This window comes from Girardinichthys multiradiatus, chromosome 21, assembly GCF_021462225.1.
Source record: "Girardinichthys multiradiatus isolate DD_20200921_A chromosome 21, DD_fGirMul_XY1, whole genome shotgun sequence".
In the NCBI taxonomy this organism is placed as follows: Eukaryota; Metazoa; Chordata; class Actinopteri; order Cyprinodontiformes; family Goodeidae; genus Girardinichthys; species Girardinichthys multiradiatus.
The window spans coordinates 12,719,512-12,735,736 of NC_061813.1; the positions used below are offsets into that span (position 1 = coordinate 12,719,512).

Genomic DNA, 16,225 nt, shown 5'->3' on the forward strand with positions numbered 1-16,225 from the left:
ATAATCAAATCTTGATTATTGAGAATTAATTGATTATTAATTATCAATTTTAATTGATAACCTAGCTTTAAAAAAAAAAAAAAAAAGAGGTGGAACACAGAGTCACAAAGCTCAGTCTCGAAATGACTTGGACAAGGACCTTGTGCAGGTTGTGTAAAACTAAAATGGAACATTTTGAAACACGATGAACATGAGACACCGTACTCAACAGCTCCACCCAGAGGCGGAGGAAAAACAACTGATTGTACCTGCCACCATCAACCATCAAGCAAGCAATACCAAAGCTCCTCTGCTCTGGAAAATGCAAAGCCAATCACAAAGTTCATCGCAGCTTTTCCTGCCAGGGATTTGTAGCCATCAACATTTGTTCAGAACCAGACCTTTCGCACTATGGAGCGCTCTGTGGATATAACATCGCATTTCTAGGATACTTGACTAAGCAGCAATGTCACCGCTCTATGGGAGCAAAATAAAGTCACACAATCACAAGCAGTAAAGATAACTCTAACATGTGATAGCCATTGCCAGACAATATGACGCCACCGTAATCGAGCATTTTCTGATGAATGGCGGACAACTTCAAGGCCAAACGAGTTGTGGTCCAAATATGAACAAGGTATAACAGAATGTAGCAGAGGACTGCAGATTACTAAGAAAGATTACTAAGAAAGTCTCAGCTACTGATGAAGTGACGGATCATGGACTCATTTGAATAAGCTCAGCTGTTGATTCAGATGTTGGTTTGGACTACATAGAGGTCCAGAAGAATTCTTTTCAGAGCTGGAGGACAAGCCAGCAGCTTGGTGTGTGTTTTTTCTCCTGGTGTTTACTTGTTGACCAACTAAGAAGGTCTAAAAAATAAACTGCCAAGCAACCAATCAAATTCCTGGATGAAACAGCTCTGTATAAGGAAAAGTCTGGTACAAAATCACCTCCTCACAAGTCGCTGGTAGAAAGAGGTCAGGTTAGCAGCTGCGCTGTTACCAGCCGCTGTGCTAAAATGGCAAAAACTACTGATATTTCTTTGTTGCAACCAATCATGTTATATGGACTAATTTAAAGAAAAGAGAGCAAAAATCAAACGTTTTCCCAAAGTCTGCTGCTAACTGTAAGGGATTTCTTTAGCACATTATCAGTGCAACTTTTTTGAAACGTTTCACCCTCTTTGAGAGCCGGCCCAAGGTATAATGAAACATTCGTGCCTGTTTGAGCCAAATGTGTCCTCATTTCTAACATAAACTTTCTTTTCTAAAATTAAAACACAGACTGATTCAGAATTAGGGCAGGTGGGTCTTAATTGGGAGAGCCCCCGCACCACCAAATTTAAACTATGGACTCTAAAGAACAAATGAATACAAGTCTTCATCACTTGACAACTACGGCCACCCACTGAGCGTTTTACTGAAGGGGCGCAGAGTGGAGAAGAGACGAGGAGTCAAGGTGAGGCTGCAGTTAAGGTGCAACTACTGGCTCAACGCTTATCAACAAACAGAGCATTCAGGAAGTTACCCACGAATCTCCGCCCCACAACTCCCACGTGGGCACACTGAAGTTGCGAGCTCCACCTATTTTGTCCTGGAAAGTGTACAAGCGTTACCTCGGCAAAAAGATTCAAAAGAAAGTGTCAATTTGTGGTAATCACACATGTTTGTTTTCTCTTCTGCCTCTGAATGAAGAAATCTTAATGGGAAAATAGAAAAATAAAAGCATGCATTCATGGGAGGGACAGAATACCTCGGTTTACAGTCTCAGATCACACTGTGACCTTCTGAAGAAGTGAAACAGGCACACCCCACTCCCCTCTCTGCAACAGTCCGCTACCCCCCAGTGAGGCTGAATCCCAGCCCCTCAAATATTTACACACATGGAAGATCTGTTATGCTCTGCTGAGCAGCCTAACATGGCTGGTGCCAGGTACCTTGCTGGTGGAGGCTTTGTAGGTCGTCTTCAGCTTCTGTGACAGCTGACTGGTGCTGTGGCTGGCTGTGTGACACAGACAGAAAACAAAGAATAAAAACAACCTCCTGAGAGACGGGCTCTCTGCTTGGTTTCACTGCAGCAGAGGCAAGACTTACAGCAACAAAAGACACACACACAAATGGTACTAATAAAGTAACAAATACAAGACCACACAGACAGCTTTGTTGTGGTGTTCATCAAGTGTCATTACTGACTGCATAACCAACAATAAGTTTGCTAAGAGCAACTTTTTGTGCATCTCAAACTAAACAGAATTTTTGATAAAAACCAGGTCGGTTTAAAATATATCACATCTCAACACATTACATGGAGAAAGCCTTTATTTATTTCTAAAGTGATTATCTGAACCTACAAAAGCCAGGTTATTAATGTGATTTAACAGTTTAATGCAGTCTGTTGGTCATTCACTGTTCTTCTAAAAGCCTGCTGTATTGTTAATGACATAAAGCTGTAGCACCTTGCTAATGTATTGGCCCCTGTGGCACAGATGTGTAAAACTCTTCAGTGATTCTTTTTATTCCAGTAATCCTAATCTAAAGCAGAATCCTCGTTACTGTGCGCTGTGGGGCAAGACAAGCTCAGATCCTCGTCTGGAGGGTTTTTCCTTCCAGTTATTGCTCTTACTGTATGCGTGTCCTTCCCTTTTTAAAGAGTGGTGAAGAGAAATTGGCTATTGTGTCGTTTCATTCAGCAACTCTACTGCAGAGAATGATCAAGTTGTGATACGAAAACTGCCCAGACATGCTGATTAATTTGTAAAAAGGAAGTAGACGTCAGAAAATGGTCTGGTATGAGAAGTAGACTGAAACGGGAGTGAAAATCAGCCAAAGTCCAAAACAAAAACTCTGAAAGGCCTTCAGAAACTGCTAGTCCAGAGTGCTTGGAGTGGAGTAAGGAATCACTAGTGGGTTCAAATTACAACAAATTAAATAATTGAATAAATGTAACACCACATTAAAAAAAAAATATAGGTTTAGGTCAAGTCATGCTGCAGCAGTAAAAGCTGAATTTATTATGGCTTTTTCCACCTCTTTAAACGCAGTGTATGTGGAATGGGTTGTGTGTGTCTGTGTGTGTGTGTGTGTGTTTAATATAATCCCTCACAGGTGGTCAAGCTTTTTTGTTGGTTCATGACAATAAAACATGTCTAACGAAACTGAAACTTTATGTCGCTCAAGTAGAGCCGATTGTTATTTTCAGATCTGTGTTTGTTGATCAAACAAATCTGTTAGTACCAAACAAGTTTACTTAATTAATTTAGAGCCATATTTAATAGAAGCAGTTAATGAAAGGTTGCACCTTTGGCTTTTAGGGCTCCCTTGGTGGGGTCTCCCCCGTCAACCGCCTGTCCATCTCCGGTGAGCCGCTCGTTGAGAGAGTCGATTTCCCGTCGCACTGCACCGTGGACACAGCATTAATGATTAAATGTAAATCGGCTACTGAAGCCCGATGGAGGAAGGTAAACTCACATTCAAGGTTTTCAATGTAGAGATTCTCAAACTCGCGTTCAATCTGGCCAAACAGGTCGAGGAGGTTGTTCCGCAAGGCGAGCGGCAGCTTGGAGTCCTGGACACATGAAACACAGATGAACCTTATGATTTCCCTATAAATGTTAATGTATTTTACTGGGATTTATGTGACAGACCAAAACTGAACATTTTGGTCCAAATGCAAAACGGTATACTTGGAGAAAAACCAATACATCGCTTTTAAGACTCCCTCCCTATAGTGAAACATGTCGGTGGCCGCATCATGATGTGGGCTGCTTTTCTTCAGCAGCCAGAGCAAAGCTGTATAGAGCTGATGAGAGGATGGATGAAGCTATGTGCTGTTTGCAAGTAACCAGGTTGATCATTTCTCTGCACTGACAGAAGGTTTATTTTACTGATAGTTACTGTTGTTGTGTGTGAATGCTTTCTGTCGCCCCACACTACAAAACACATTTGCCCGCTGGGGGACAATAACAAATGACTGTTTTCAGAGAAATCTAGCTTTGGATAACGTAACAAGAGTGCTTTTATTGTATTCGTCCAAACGAGTTTCAAATAAAAACTAAAAAAATGAATGGACGAAACAATAACTGAATGAGCAGACACATTTAAGATGGAACTAGATGTAATTTTGAAGCCACAATGGAAAATCTGTACATATTTAAGACTTTTCGGGGGCTAAAATTGAAGTGTTTCAATTTAGGATATTTAAAGACGTTTTAGGACCCAGTTTAATCCCTGTAAACACAAACATATCCTGGAAGAACATCTGGTAGAGGGTGCAAAAGACTGACTGAGACTTGGGGTGGAGGCTCAACATCCTGCAGAAGAATGACCCTAAAGTCTAAACAAACAGCCAGAGCTACGGTGTTTAGATCAAAGCATATTCATGGATTAGAACAGCCCAGTCAAAATCCAGATCTACATCAAATTAAAAGCCTGTGGCTTGAAAATGAATGCTGAGGCCATTATAGGTCCGATCTGATCAAATGACAATTGGCAAACCTTCTAGATTACCAAACCGGGTCGAGACACTACCCAAAAGTCTTGCAGCTGTAATTGCAGTACAGTGGTTCTACAGAGTTCTGACTCAGGGTGGCTAAATAGAAATGTACACAACAATATTCATCCATATATTCCTTTTCTTCCAGTTTGCAGTAATGCACAACTTCATGTCTATCACATAAAAGCCCAATAGGGCACAGTGAAGCTTTTGGTCGTAACATGACAAAAGGTGAGAAGCTTCAAGGTTTATGAATACATTGAAAGGAACGGAAACAGGAATGTTAAAATAAAAGCACCGTAGATAAATGAAACACTGTTATCACCAGTGAAAGGAAACAGAGTGACTCATGAAACAAACAAAAAAAAAAAAACACTCCCACGTCTGAAGCATACGTCTCTTGACAAATATGACCTGGGTGGTTACTTTAATTAAAAACCAGCCGCTGCTACAACAATACAACAATCACATACAGCCTTTATTTGACCGTCTTACCTCCATGTTGGTGCCCAGTTATAAGCGGGCCACCAGTCTCCGCCACAGACATAAAAAAAGTGAACAGCTACAGGAGTAAACCAGGCTGCGTCTTAGCGTTTACCTACAAATTCAAATGTTTGCCCATCAAAAGCCAAAGTTAGTCACAATGACGTTATCACCATGTCACCATGATCTGGGAGGGTGGGGGGGTTGTATTAGGAAATAACAAGCAGCTATTATGAAGTGAAAACTGCTTAATTTTAGTCTCTTAAACCTGCAGCCTGCGACACACTTTGGTCAAAAATGGCAGCATTAAAAGGAGCAGAATAAAATATTGCATAAGGGCTCATATAAAGCTGTCTTTACATGTGGAACTAGTGTTGCCCGAAGGTAAGAGCAGGTACATGAACACAGGCAGGGAAGAAAGGACCGTTGAAAAGACTAATCAGACCTGGACAAGTGGCCCATATTAAAACTTGATGAGACAACACAGCGGTGCAAGCTGAGCTCCTGCTTTAGTGGAACATTTTTTACATTTAAAGGGAGAAAATAACAGCTAAAGGACGCTTCCAACTAATACCAGTTTCACCTGTTCGAATAAACAGGATGAGTCTGAAGCACTCCTTTGTTGGGTATATCTGGGAGATGGCTCTATCGAACTGCAGCCAACTCCCAAAAGTAAACGACTACAGTGTCCTTAATCAAACAGAAACTCTTTTATTACTTTTCATTGCACGAGAAGCGAAGAAGTCCCCATAACAAGCTTGCATAAGGAAGTGGCTCCTGTTTAGAGTGAAAGAAGGAAAAATAAACCTCTTTGGCCTTCATTTCTGGAAAAGGTAAATCAACTGTAGACTTAATTCAAATAACCTAGCTAGGATTAAGTTAATCACCAACTTTATGGCGCTGGTGGACTTAAACAGTTTCAGTCGATCCCTTTGAATCAGTAACTAAAGTGTCACCTCCTAAGATGGTAAACCTTCACTGGCACAGATCCTGGATTTAGGAAGTACCAGTTAAAAACATCTTCCTTTCCCGCAGGGGGAGAAACTCCATCTAATAAACACGTAGTAGAATGTAGGCTGCCAATGCTGCATCACCAGAAAATCTAAAAAATCCTGTTCAACAGGCCGGAGCTGCAGGGTCAGGGCTGACAAAAAACAGCCACAAGTTATCACAATCACTTGAATAAAAAAAAACCATTATTGATTTAACTGATTTAACTTTCAGAAAGATATATTTTTTGCCCAAATATTGGTCAGACACAACAGGTTACCGCCCTCTCCTCTCACCTGTCCCTCCAGCATGTCTCCTCTTAGGATGCCTGGTGGCCTCTCCTCTGTGCTGTTGGTGCGCCGGATGGACAAACTGTGTGCCTTGCGCTTCTGCTTGGGGTGACGCGTGGCCGAAGCTGAGCCACTGCTGCTTCCGCCCTCCACAGGCATCTCTCCTATCCCAGTGGCAGGCTGTGGCCCCGCCCCTTTGCCTCTTACAAACTACCTGAGAAGCAGGTAAACAATGGCCACCCTCGCTGGCTGGCCAGTGGGTAGGCTGGATTTGTCAGTTGTCACCGCCTACCTGCAGCTTAAAAAAAAAAAAAAGGAAATAAAATGCTTGCTTACAGCTCAAGAGGAATTGCTGTGGGAGAGGAGTCAACCAAAAGATAACTTCCAGGTAACTCGGCTAAATGTGCCGCATGTGCTGCAGAACCAAGCACAAACGTCGACGTATTTCCCCCCAAATAAAAACACTTGGCAAATATATTCGTATCACAAAATTCTAATCCAAATCATTTATTTTTGTTTATCTTCGAAAAGTATACAGCGGCATGACTTAGTTAAAAACGTTCCATCTGAACGAACCACAAGGCCTTTGGAACGTCTTCAGGACATACGAAGTCTGAAGTAAAGACGGACGCAGCCCATCGCCACAAACGCCTTCCACCAACCGTCGAGCATGGTAGAGGTATGATGATCTGGGCTTGTTTTACAGACACGTGACTAATGCATGATGCTTGGAAAACATGTCGTATTTCATAAGATGTGATAAAAGTGAGACTTGCATCAACTAAACATGATTAAAAAATGTTAATGTCTTTCTGCTTTGGGGTCAAGAAATTCTACATTTTCACATCAACAAAAACATTTTAATGAAAAAGTTGCTTTTTTGGCAACAAAACATTGTAGTTTTAGTTTTATAAAGATTTTAGCATTTTACCTTAAATAACCTTTTATAATTCTACATTAAACAAATGTCAACAAATGTATTACAGACACAAAGAGCCTGAATGCACTTTTTTTTAATTTATTATTATTATCTACCACCTGTTGCAGTGATATGCATTTTGCAACAACGCCAAATGTACATTTTATTGTGCAGCCCTACAAAGAACCTGACAATTTGCCATTTCTGTACTATAAACATATTACTGTTTGGAGAAAACCAACCACAGCATGTCTGCACTAAACCCTCATTTTAACCGTGAAGCAGGACGGTGGACGGACCATGATATGGACTTGTCTTGCAGCCACAGAAAATGGGCACCTGTATTGTAAAGTCAGATTGGGGTCCATCAGTGTGAAAGGAAAAAAACTTGGCTGGAATTGGGTCACAATGTTCCCAACAGCAAAACAAAATGGCTGAGAATGAAATAATGAAGGTGTTGCAAAGGTCTAGTCAAAGCAAACAATCTGGTGTAAATGCTGTGAAGAAACCTTAAGAGAACTGTGGAAAACAGGATTTACAATACTTTCTCATTTTGGCTATATTTTTGTTTAATAAGTATTGACAGTGTACAAATATAGTGTGTGCTTCAGAACCCGATAAAGACTAAAGCTTTTTAAGTACATCCTGATACATAAAACAAATCCTCAATACTCATTACTGTAAATCCATTTTCATGTAAGAATTTCACGGCCACGATATGGCGTCATATTATGAAGAAAAGCCTATTAGATTAAATTTGAAAGAGAAGATAACTGACTAAATGCAAGTAAAAATTCGCCCAGTGACCTTAAGAATGGCCGGATGGAGGTCCTAATCGTGCCACATAATCTAATGGGACTAAATTTAGTGTCACATCGGTCAAACCTTTAACCTCCTGTTAAAAGACAAACAAATGGCCATTACCTCTGGTTATAATCAGAGCTTTTATGACGTCCCGATATATCCTGGAAGTCATTAATCGGGCTATTGGCTTTTTTTCGACAACCAACATAGAAAACAGTAAAGCCAATACAAGCTAAGGATAAAAAGTGGACATATTGCGCGCATTGTTATAATTTAATGCGATTTCTCCAAAGCTGTCGAGACTACTTAAAATATATTAAATAATATGATACTCAAGGACCAATAATCATATAGCTACTAAAGTTACCCTATCACTCACCAGTTTCGCAGTTTCTCTACTTCCAGCGGAATTTGCCAACAGCCAAGCAGACTAGCTAGCATTAATAACCGCTGCCACATACCACCTTTATCATGGTGCTATCGGACGTTCATGGCTGCTGGGAACGCTGGGTTGGCTTTATCATGCGCGCCTAATAATTAAAATAAAACCCACCATGTTTTATTATTTTTACAGTAAATAGTAGAGGTACGCTATATTTCCTTGAATAACATATTTTAAAATACAAAATTTGACACATTGCATATTAACAAGTGCTTCCGCATCACGCGGTTTCTGTTTGCGCCCTTTCAACCAATGAGCGGTCACGCCGCCATTTAGACAGCGAATGAAAACCCGTAACGTCAGAAAGAGTGAGCAAATGCGCGATTGGTCGTTGCCAGTCTGGAATAACTGTAAAATCACATTTAAACAGGCTTAAAAGGCACGTTTTGATTCTCCTACTGTAAAGAACGTGTTCTGTAAGTAATAACTCATTTTACAGTGTTTTTATGTAGCGTGCATGTGCTCCGACAGTCTGTATAATGTTCAGTTGTTATAAAGGCCTGAGTGGTGCAATGGGCTGATGGCGTGTTGACTGTCTGCGATGACGGGAAAACACGAAGAGGAGTACGCTGGAATGGATCAGTATCAAATGGTCACCCATACATGACTACAAAGAGAACACCAGATTCTACAGCATCTAATGTGACCAAATTACAGAGTTACGTGTGTTTGCATTCAGTTTTGAAAGTCTTGAAAGAGTAGTTTGTCAAAACTGTAGGTCTTAGTGTCATCTATGGGTAAATTTACATATTGCAGCTACCTGCCTCAACTGTTCCCTAAAGGAAATGTTCAGAATCTTTGAACTAAGGTTCTGTTTAAATGTCATAGGTAGTTAATATCTTAGACGGCTCTCCTTGGTGTCTTCATTTAGTATAAATACAGATTAGCTGGACCTGGAAGCTGAAGCTAATGACTAGTCCAAGAAGGTCCAAGATTAAAGCAGATGTGTACTGTCATAAAAAAACCTAATATCAAAAGCAGAGAGCAGTTTATGCAAAAGCCATTTTATTAACCTTTATATGATCATTATGGAAATGGTGCGTCACCAAAGTTCTTTCTGAGTGATACACTCACTGAGATCGGAACATGTAAAGTTTTCCCTGTCAAAGTAATAAATATAAAAGTAACACAGTTTAAAAAGTAAAAGTAGAGGTTTAAATAGACACTGCTTTATTGATATGTCCTTGCCTCCTAACTAGCTATTAATTTTAGCCTCCAGAACCAAATAATCTGAATTTTAACAAAATGAAAACAACGTAGAGAATTAAGAAATAAGATAAGAGCTCCGATGTGAAATATGACCTTAATGTGTGAATTCTGGATAGAAAGACAACATGCTACCGGTTGTGTGTAAATAAGCAGCATAATTTAAGATGCTTAGAATACAACTATCCTTTCAAACATGAAGTTTGTCTCTACAAAAAATATATTTATGAGTGTTTTCTTGTATAAAACACTAAATGACAATATTACAAGATTACAATATGGATCTTTGATTGAAACTGAGTCAGCAGAAAGTGTAGGATCATATGTATAAAGTTCCCAAAATGTAAATATATGTAATTTTTTTGGTTTTACAGTCATAAATCAAATTCTTCCCAAAAATCCTCATAAGGTTATAGAGACAGGCAAGTGTGATATAAAGTGTTGTTGAATAAATTATTAAACAGGCTAATAAAGGTTATTTTCACAGTGTAATAACTGAACAAAGTAACAAACAAAGAATATTTTCAGGTCTGAGAATAGCAGATATTGTGAATGTTTTAGTCCTTGAGACTTAGTCCTTGAATAACATTATCAGCCCACAGTGACCAATGAAAGGTGCAACAGAAAGTCTTTGTTTTTATCTTCCTTAAATCCATATCACAAAACCTCCTGGATGAGTTCTTGTTGTTACTTTATGAAGATAAGAAATCTCCTTTTCCAAGAGTTTAGAGTTTTTATCACCGCAAAGGGAGGGACTTCTTGATACACTGGTACACAGAAAGTAGAGTTGTATGCCTTCATGTCCCAGCCTCTTGATTTCTTTGATTTCTTGGTAAAGTTGTTGTCCTTGAACCCAAATATGGGACTGTTGCAGAAAAAAATCAGGTATGCATTAGTTATAGATTAAAAACATGGTTACTTTTTTAAAAGTTGGCAGTTAATCAAAACTACAGACTGCAGATTAAATATTTCTCAACAACTTAGAATGTAGCTTAAACGTTGGTTTATTTACAAGCTAAACATGTTTACGGGATGAAAAACGGCCAATCTGGTATTTTTCACTTAAAGGGATAGTTCAGAATTTTCTGTTCTGTTAGAACCTCATACCCAGTTAATATATTACCTGCAATAGATATCTCTATGGGATCTTCACTTAGTATAAACCCAGATTTGTTTGGACCTGGAGGCTGAAGCTAATGGCTTGTCCAAGAGGGACCAAAACTAAAGCGGACTTCTATTGTCCTAAAACAGCTACAGTCTAGAAAACATTACTGTAATTTATGCAAACGCTAAATTATGAACTTCTGAACCATTGTCACTTTTACATTGGGTGGATATTTACAGAGGAGACTTAATTATTTACACAAAAAATGGAGGACGGAGGCGGTGTGCCATCATTAATCTTCCTGTGTGAAACATGGACTAAGAATTGAATTTGTAAATAGTTTCCACTTACAGTAATTACATAAATAAAAAAGGTAATGCAATATAAAAAGCAAAAGTTTTATAGCAGTTTAAGTGGACATTATTTCACTTTCTTTTATGTATACACTTATTTTTGTTTCAGTCCGTTACTTATTTTTACAAAGTGATATACAATGAAATTATTAATGGGATATCTGCATTTCTAAGTGGTGTCCAAACTTTTCGCAACACAAGTCAAAATTGTCAGATTGAAAGTACTTGTAGGCCTCAAAAAATTAATTGTTTTAATTAAAAATGAAAACAAACAATTTTACTGTGAAATGTATAACTTTTGCCTGCTCTGCATTACTGGTCCTTCTCAAAATATTAGCATATTGTGATAAAGTTCATTATTTTCCATAATGTCATGATGAAAATTTTACATTCCTATATTTTAGATTCATTGCACACTAACTGAAATATTTCAGGTCTTTTATTGTCTTAATATGGATGATTTTGGCATACAGCTCATGAAAACCCAAAATTCCTATCTCACAAAATTAGCATATCTTTAAAATGGTCTCTAAACGAGCTATGAACCTAATCATCTGAATCAACGAGTTAACTCTAAACACCTGCAAAAGATTCCTGAGGCCTTTAAAACTCCCAGCCTGGTTTATCACTCAAAACCCCAATCATGGGTAAGACTGCCGACCTGACTGCTGTCCAGAAGGCCACTATTGACACCCTCAAGCAAGAGGGTAAGACACAGAAAGAAATTTCTGAACGAATAGGCTGTTCCCAGAGTGCTGTATCAAGGCACCTCAGTGGGAAGTCTGTGGGAAGGAAAAAGTGTGGCAGAAAACGCTGCACAACGAGAAGAGGTGACCGGACCCTGAGGAAGATTGTGGAGAAGGGCCGATTCCAGACCTTGGGGGACCTGCGGAAGCAGTGGACTGAGTCTGGAGTAGAAACATCCAGAACCACCGTGCACAGGCGTGTGCAGGAAATGGGCTACTGGTGCCGCATTCCCCAGGTCAAGCCACTTTTGAACCAGAAACAGCGGCAGAAGCGCCTGACCTGGGCTACAGAGAAGCAGCACTGGTCTGTTGCTCGGTGATCCAAAGTACTTTTTTCGGAAATCAAGGTGCCAGAGTCTGGAGGAAGACTGGGGAGAAGGAAATGCCAAAATGCCAGAAGTCCAGTGTCAAGTACCCACAGTCAGTGATGGTCTGGGGTGCCGTGTCAGCTGCTGGTGTTGGTCCACTGTGTTTTATCAAGGGCAGGGTCAATGCAGCTAGCTATCAGGAGATTTTGGAGCACTTCATGCTTCCATCTGCTGAAAAGCTTTATGGAGATGAAGATTTCATTTTTCAGCACGACCTGGCACCTGCTCACAGTGCCAAAACCACTGGTAAATGGTTTACTGACCATGGTATCACTGTGCTCAATTGGCCTGCCAACTCTCCTGACCTGAACCCCATAAAGAATCTGTGGGATATTGTGAAGAGAACGTTGAGAGACTCAAGACCCAACACTCTGGATGATCTAAAGGCCGCTATCGAAGCATCCTGGGCCTCCATAAGACCTCAGCAGTGCCACAGGCTGATTGCCTCCATGCCACGCCGCATTGAAGCAGTCATTTCTGCAAAAGGATTTCCGACCAAGTATTGAGTGCATAACTGTACATGATTATTTGAAGGTTGACGTTTTTTGTATTAAAAAAACTTTTCTTTTATTGGTCGGATGAAATATGCTAATTTTGTGAGATAGGAATTTTGGGTTTTCATGAGCTATATGCCAAAATCATCTGTATTAAGACAATAAAAGACCTGAAATATTTCAGTTAGTGTGCAATGAATCTAAAATATATGAATGTTAAATTTTCATCATGACATTATGGAAAATAATGAACTTTATCACAATATGCTAATATTTTGAGAAGGACCTGTAAACTGACACAATATTTTAATGAAACAAAGCCAAAAAAAAGCATTTATGTATATTTATGCAAGAAATGATATGGGTGGCTCTTTTTCTAAAAATGCTTGCTTTATTTTGTGAAGTTTTTTATACATGGATATGCCCAGGTTTGCTGTTTAGTAAAAGTCACTGGATGTTTGTGGTCCTATTTAAACCACATCTTCAAATAAAAATGAAAGCTAAAAGCTAGGTGCGCCTAACATTATCAATTTTTACCTACCCGAATTTCTTTGATGGATTTAAATTTTTTTTTTAATTTTAAGTCCACAAGCCTCAACCACCTATATGTTGGTGGGCAAAACTTTGCGCTACTCTTTAATTGTGGTCAAGGGCTCCCAGGCCAGACTTTGGACACCCATGAAGTGTAAATATAAAGAATATTAAACTCATATGCTATGGTTTATATAAATAGTTACAAAGATTGGTTTACATGTACAAATATAGTTATGAAACAGAGGTACAGATTTGCAAAGTGGTGAATTTACCAGAATCTGTATTTACTGCAGGTAAGATATTACCTACTTATAACTTTTCAACAGAACCTCATATCCATAACTCAAAATTGTCCCTTTTTTTGTCCATTTTAGGGTCTCTTTCCACTTTCTAAAGCCACGTGAACTTAAAGCTTAACGTTTCGGCCTTGTGTGTGCAGTGTCCTGCGATCCATTCCTGGTGAATCCCCTCCGTTTATTACTACCAGCCGGGTGTTTCGCCCTTGTGATTGGTTTTGTGTTTTGGTCAGGCCATGGCGCCAGCGGTGTGGGCGGTGCTCCGGGTGCTATCCCGTCAGGGAGTCGCTGTGCTGAAATCAAACGTCCCTGCCAGCAGCAGAGGAGTTTCTGTGTGGCAGAGGCCTTCTGTGACGAGCTGCTGCAGACGGATATCCAGGTAAGTCAGTACTGATCAATGAGCTCACTGAGTTTAGAGACTCCTTCAAGGTTTTTAGGGAGGAAGTAGCTTTGCTGTAGATAGCTTCGTTCTTCTACTGTATGAAAGGGATGAAGTGAATACAAAAACGCTGGGATCAGTCCATCTAAAGCCAACGAGTCGTTTTTGTATTGCCTAGATGTTAAGCTGTAAAAGAAGGCCAAGTATTATAAAAACAACAGGACATGTGTTTCGAATGGCTGTACACAAGAGTGTGATTGGTTAAGTTTATTTTTAAAGTTCAGGGTTAAATTTTAAGTCGTTTCATTTTCACGTCAGTGAGGTGAGACACCTGCAGGCTGCAGCCAGGATGCCCGAGATAACCACAGATCACCTGGATGAGAAGCAGGTTCAGCTGCTCTCTGAGATGTGCATCCTTATCGACGAGAACGACCAGAGGATCGGAGCTGACACCAAGAAAAACTGCCACCTCAACTCCAACATTGATAAAGGTACCTGCCTCTGAAGCAGTGTATGCCTCTTACCTGCACACACTTCTTCAGCAGCTCTGATTTCTCCTCCTTAAATCTGTCCAGGTTTGCTGCACAGAGCTTTCAGTGTCTTCCTTTTCAACAGCGAGGAGAAGCTGCTCCTGCAACAGAGATCTGATGCCAAAATCACTTTCCCAGGTCCGTTTGTGAAACCCCAGATCCATTGCCATCACACTCAACATAACAATTTATCAGCAGTTGCTTCAAGCATCTTTTTCTTACCACATACACGTGTGCAGGCTGCTTCACAAACACATGCTGCAGCCATCCTCTTCACACAGACAGTGAGCTGGAAGAGAAGGACGTGTTAGGCGTGAGAAAGGCTGCTCAGAGGAGACTCCAGGCTGAACTGGGTATCCCTCTGGAGCAGGTACGCTGAAAGCACTAGAAGAGGATTATGGAGGATTGAGCAGTGTCTTTGCTTTGAGTCAGATCTCCTCAGCTCTACTCTTGTTCCTTAGGTGCCACCAGAGGAGATGACCTATTTAACACGGATCCACTACAAAGCCCAGTCCGATGGAGTATGGGGAGAACATGAGATTGATTATATACTCTTCTTACAGAAGGTGGGTCTGCTCAACCTGAGCTCTCTTATTACTGCTCCTGTTGAATGAACAAGAAATGTCATGTACTACATTGCTTTTTTTTAAATATTCACACCTTTTGCCCTGTTTCATATCTCATGTTACAACCACAAACTCCAATGTATTTTATTGCAGTTTCCTGTGATGACACAGAGTAGTACGTAGTGTTGCTCTATCATATAAAACCCAAATAAAATATCCACAACTTTTTGGTTGTAATGTGACAAAATGTGGAAAAGTTCAAGGAGTTAGGGTTTGTAATAAAGGCTACATCCCTTTTCTTGCCTTTCCATAGGACGTGGAGTTGAGTCCAGATCCCAATGAGATAAAAAGCCACTGCTACGTGAGTAAAGAGGAGCTAAAAGCGATGCTGGACAAGGCCAAGCGCAAGGAGCTGGAGGTAACCCCTTGGTTTGGCCTAATCGCGGACACTTTCCTCTTCAAGTGGTGGGACAACCTGCACAACATGAAACAATTCATGGATCACAGCAACATCCACCGCATGTAGCCATATTTCAGATTTTCCAGATATTTCCAGCCTTGGAAAATAAGATTTTGTATGTATTCAGGAGGTCTTCAAGAACTGCAATACTGAGCTGTGGGAGTCCTGAATGTAACCATCTGTTGTTTCCAGTGCTCATGGCTTTTGGACTTTAAAGGGATGTAGTGTGAGAGTCAGTCTAGAAAAGTTAAGATAACAGTAGTGCTGGCATTGACCAATGAGCAGCACCGTTTGAGGACCAAGCCTCTAACATTTGTTAGTTGAAAGAATGCAACTTTGTTGTCACCTCATCAGAAATTGACTATTTTTAGTTAGAAACAAGTTCAAGTGCCTGATAACAGGACAGTAATTGAGATTAATCTTCATCTTGCTCTACAATGTTGACAGTGTGTACTTGTACATTAAAAAAATCTAAATGACTGTGACCATTGACCATAAATGGCTTTATTTGAACTTAGAGCTGAGAATTTCTAGATTGTTGTTTGTTCTTGAGAACATGACCCTTCTTTTGTCTTTCAGCCAGGTGGAATTAGTATTTAAGGTGTTTCAAAATATACAGGTGCATCCCATTATTTGGTTCAAAATAAAGAATGCTGAATAGCATTAAGAATGAAAAAAATCATTTTGATACAGAGATAATGGCCTGGTAAAAGCTATGTCCATGTCCTGTTCAGTATATGCACTCAGTACTTGGTTAGGGGTCCTTTTGCATGAATCACTGCATCAT

At 40.0% G+C, this 16,225-nt stretch overlaps 2 protein-coding genes across 4 annotated transcripts in view; one reads left to right on the forward strand and one right to left on the reverse strand.

Moving 5' to 3' along the window:
- LOC124857919 (WD repeat-containing protein 37-like) overlaps positions 1-8,540 on the reverse strand; it is a 29,927-nt gene extending 21,387 nt beyond the window's left edge. The window contains exons 1-5 of the mRNA XM_047349503.1: positions 8,339-8,540; positions 6,243-6,534; positions 3,450-3,546; positions 3,280-3,375; positions 1,919-1,983 (exon numbers count right to left, since the gene is read on the reverse strand). Coding sequence (XP_047205459.1) covers positions 1,919-1,983; positions 3,280-3,375; positions 3,450-3,546; positions 6,243-6,395 — 411 coding nt within the window. The 5' untranslated portion in view covers positions 6,396-6,534; positions 8,339-8,540. The remainder of the gene's footprint in view (positions 1-1,918; positions 1,984-3,279; positions 3,376-3,449; positions 3,547-6,242; positions 6,535-8,338) is intronic.
- On the forward strand, positions 6,768-15,923 carry idi1 (isopentenyl-diphosphate delta isomerase 1). Of its 3 annotated transcripts, none has more exons than XM_047349505.1 (7): positions 6,768-6,915; positions 13,582-13,882; positions 14,201-14,373; positions 14,458-14,550; positions 14,652-14,782; positions 14,874-14,978; positions 15,292-15,923. In XM_047349505.1, the coding sequence occupies exons 2-7, from the start codon at positions 13,740-13,742 to the stop codon at positions 15,502-15,504; spliced, it is 858 nt and encodes a 285-aa protein (XP_047205461.1). In that variant the 5' UTR covers positions 6,768-6,915; positions 13,582-13,739; the 3' UTR covers positions 15,505-15,923. The 3 variants fall into 3 exon arrangements, with proteins under 3 accessions (XP_047205461.1, XP_047205460.1, XP_047205462.1); XM_047349504.1 differs by lacking the exon at positions 6,768-6,915 and adding an exon at positions 8,689-8,817; XM_047349506.1 differs by lacking the exon at positions 6,768-6,915 and adding an exon at positions 8,710-8,817 and having other exon boundaries at positions 13,737-13,882.
- Positions 15,924-16,225: the final 302 nt, after the last annotated feature.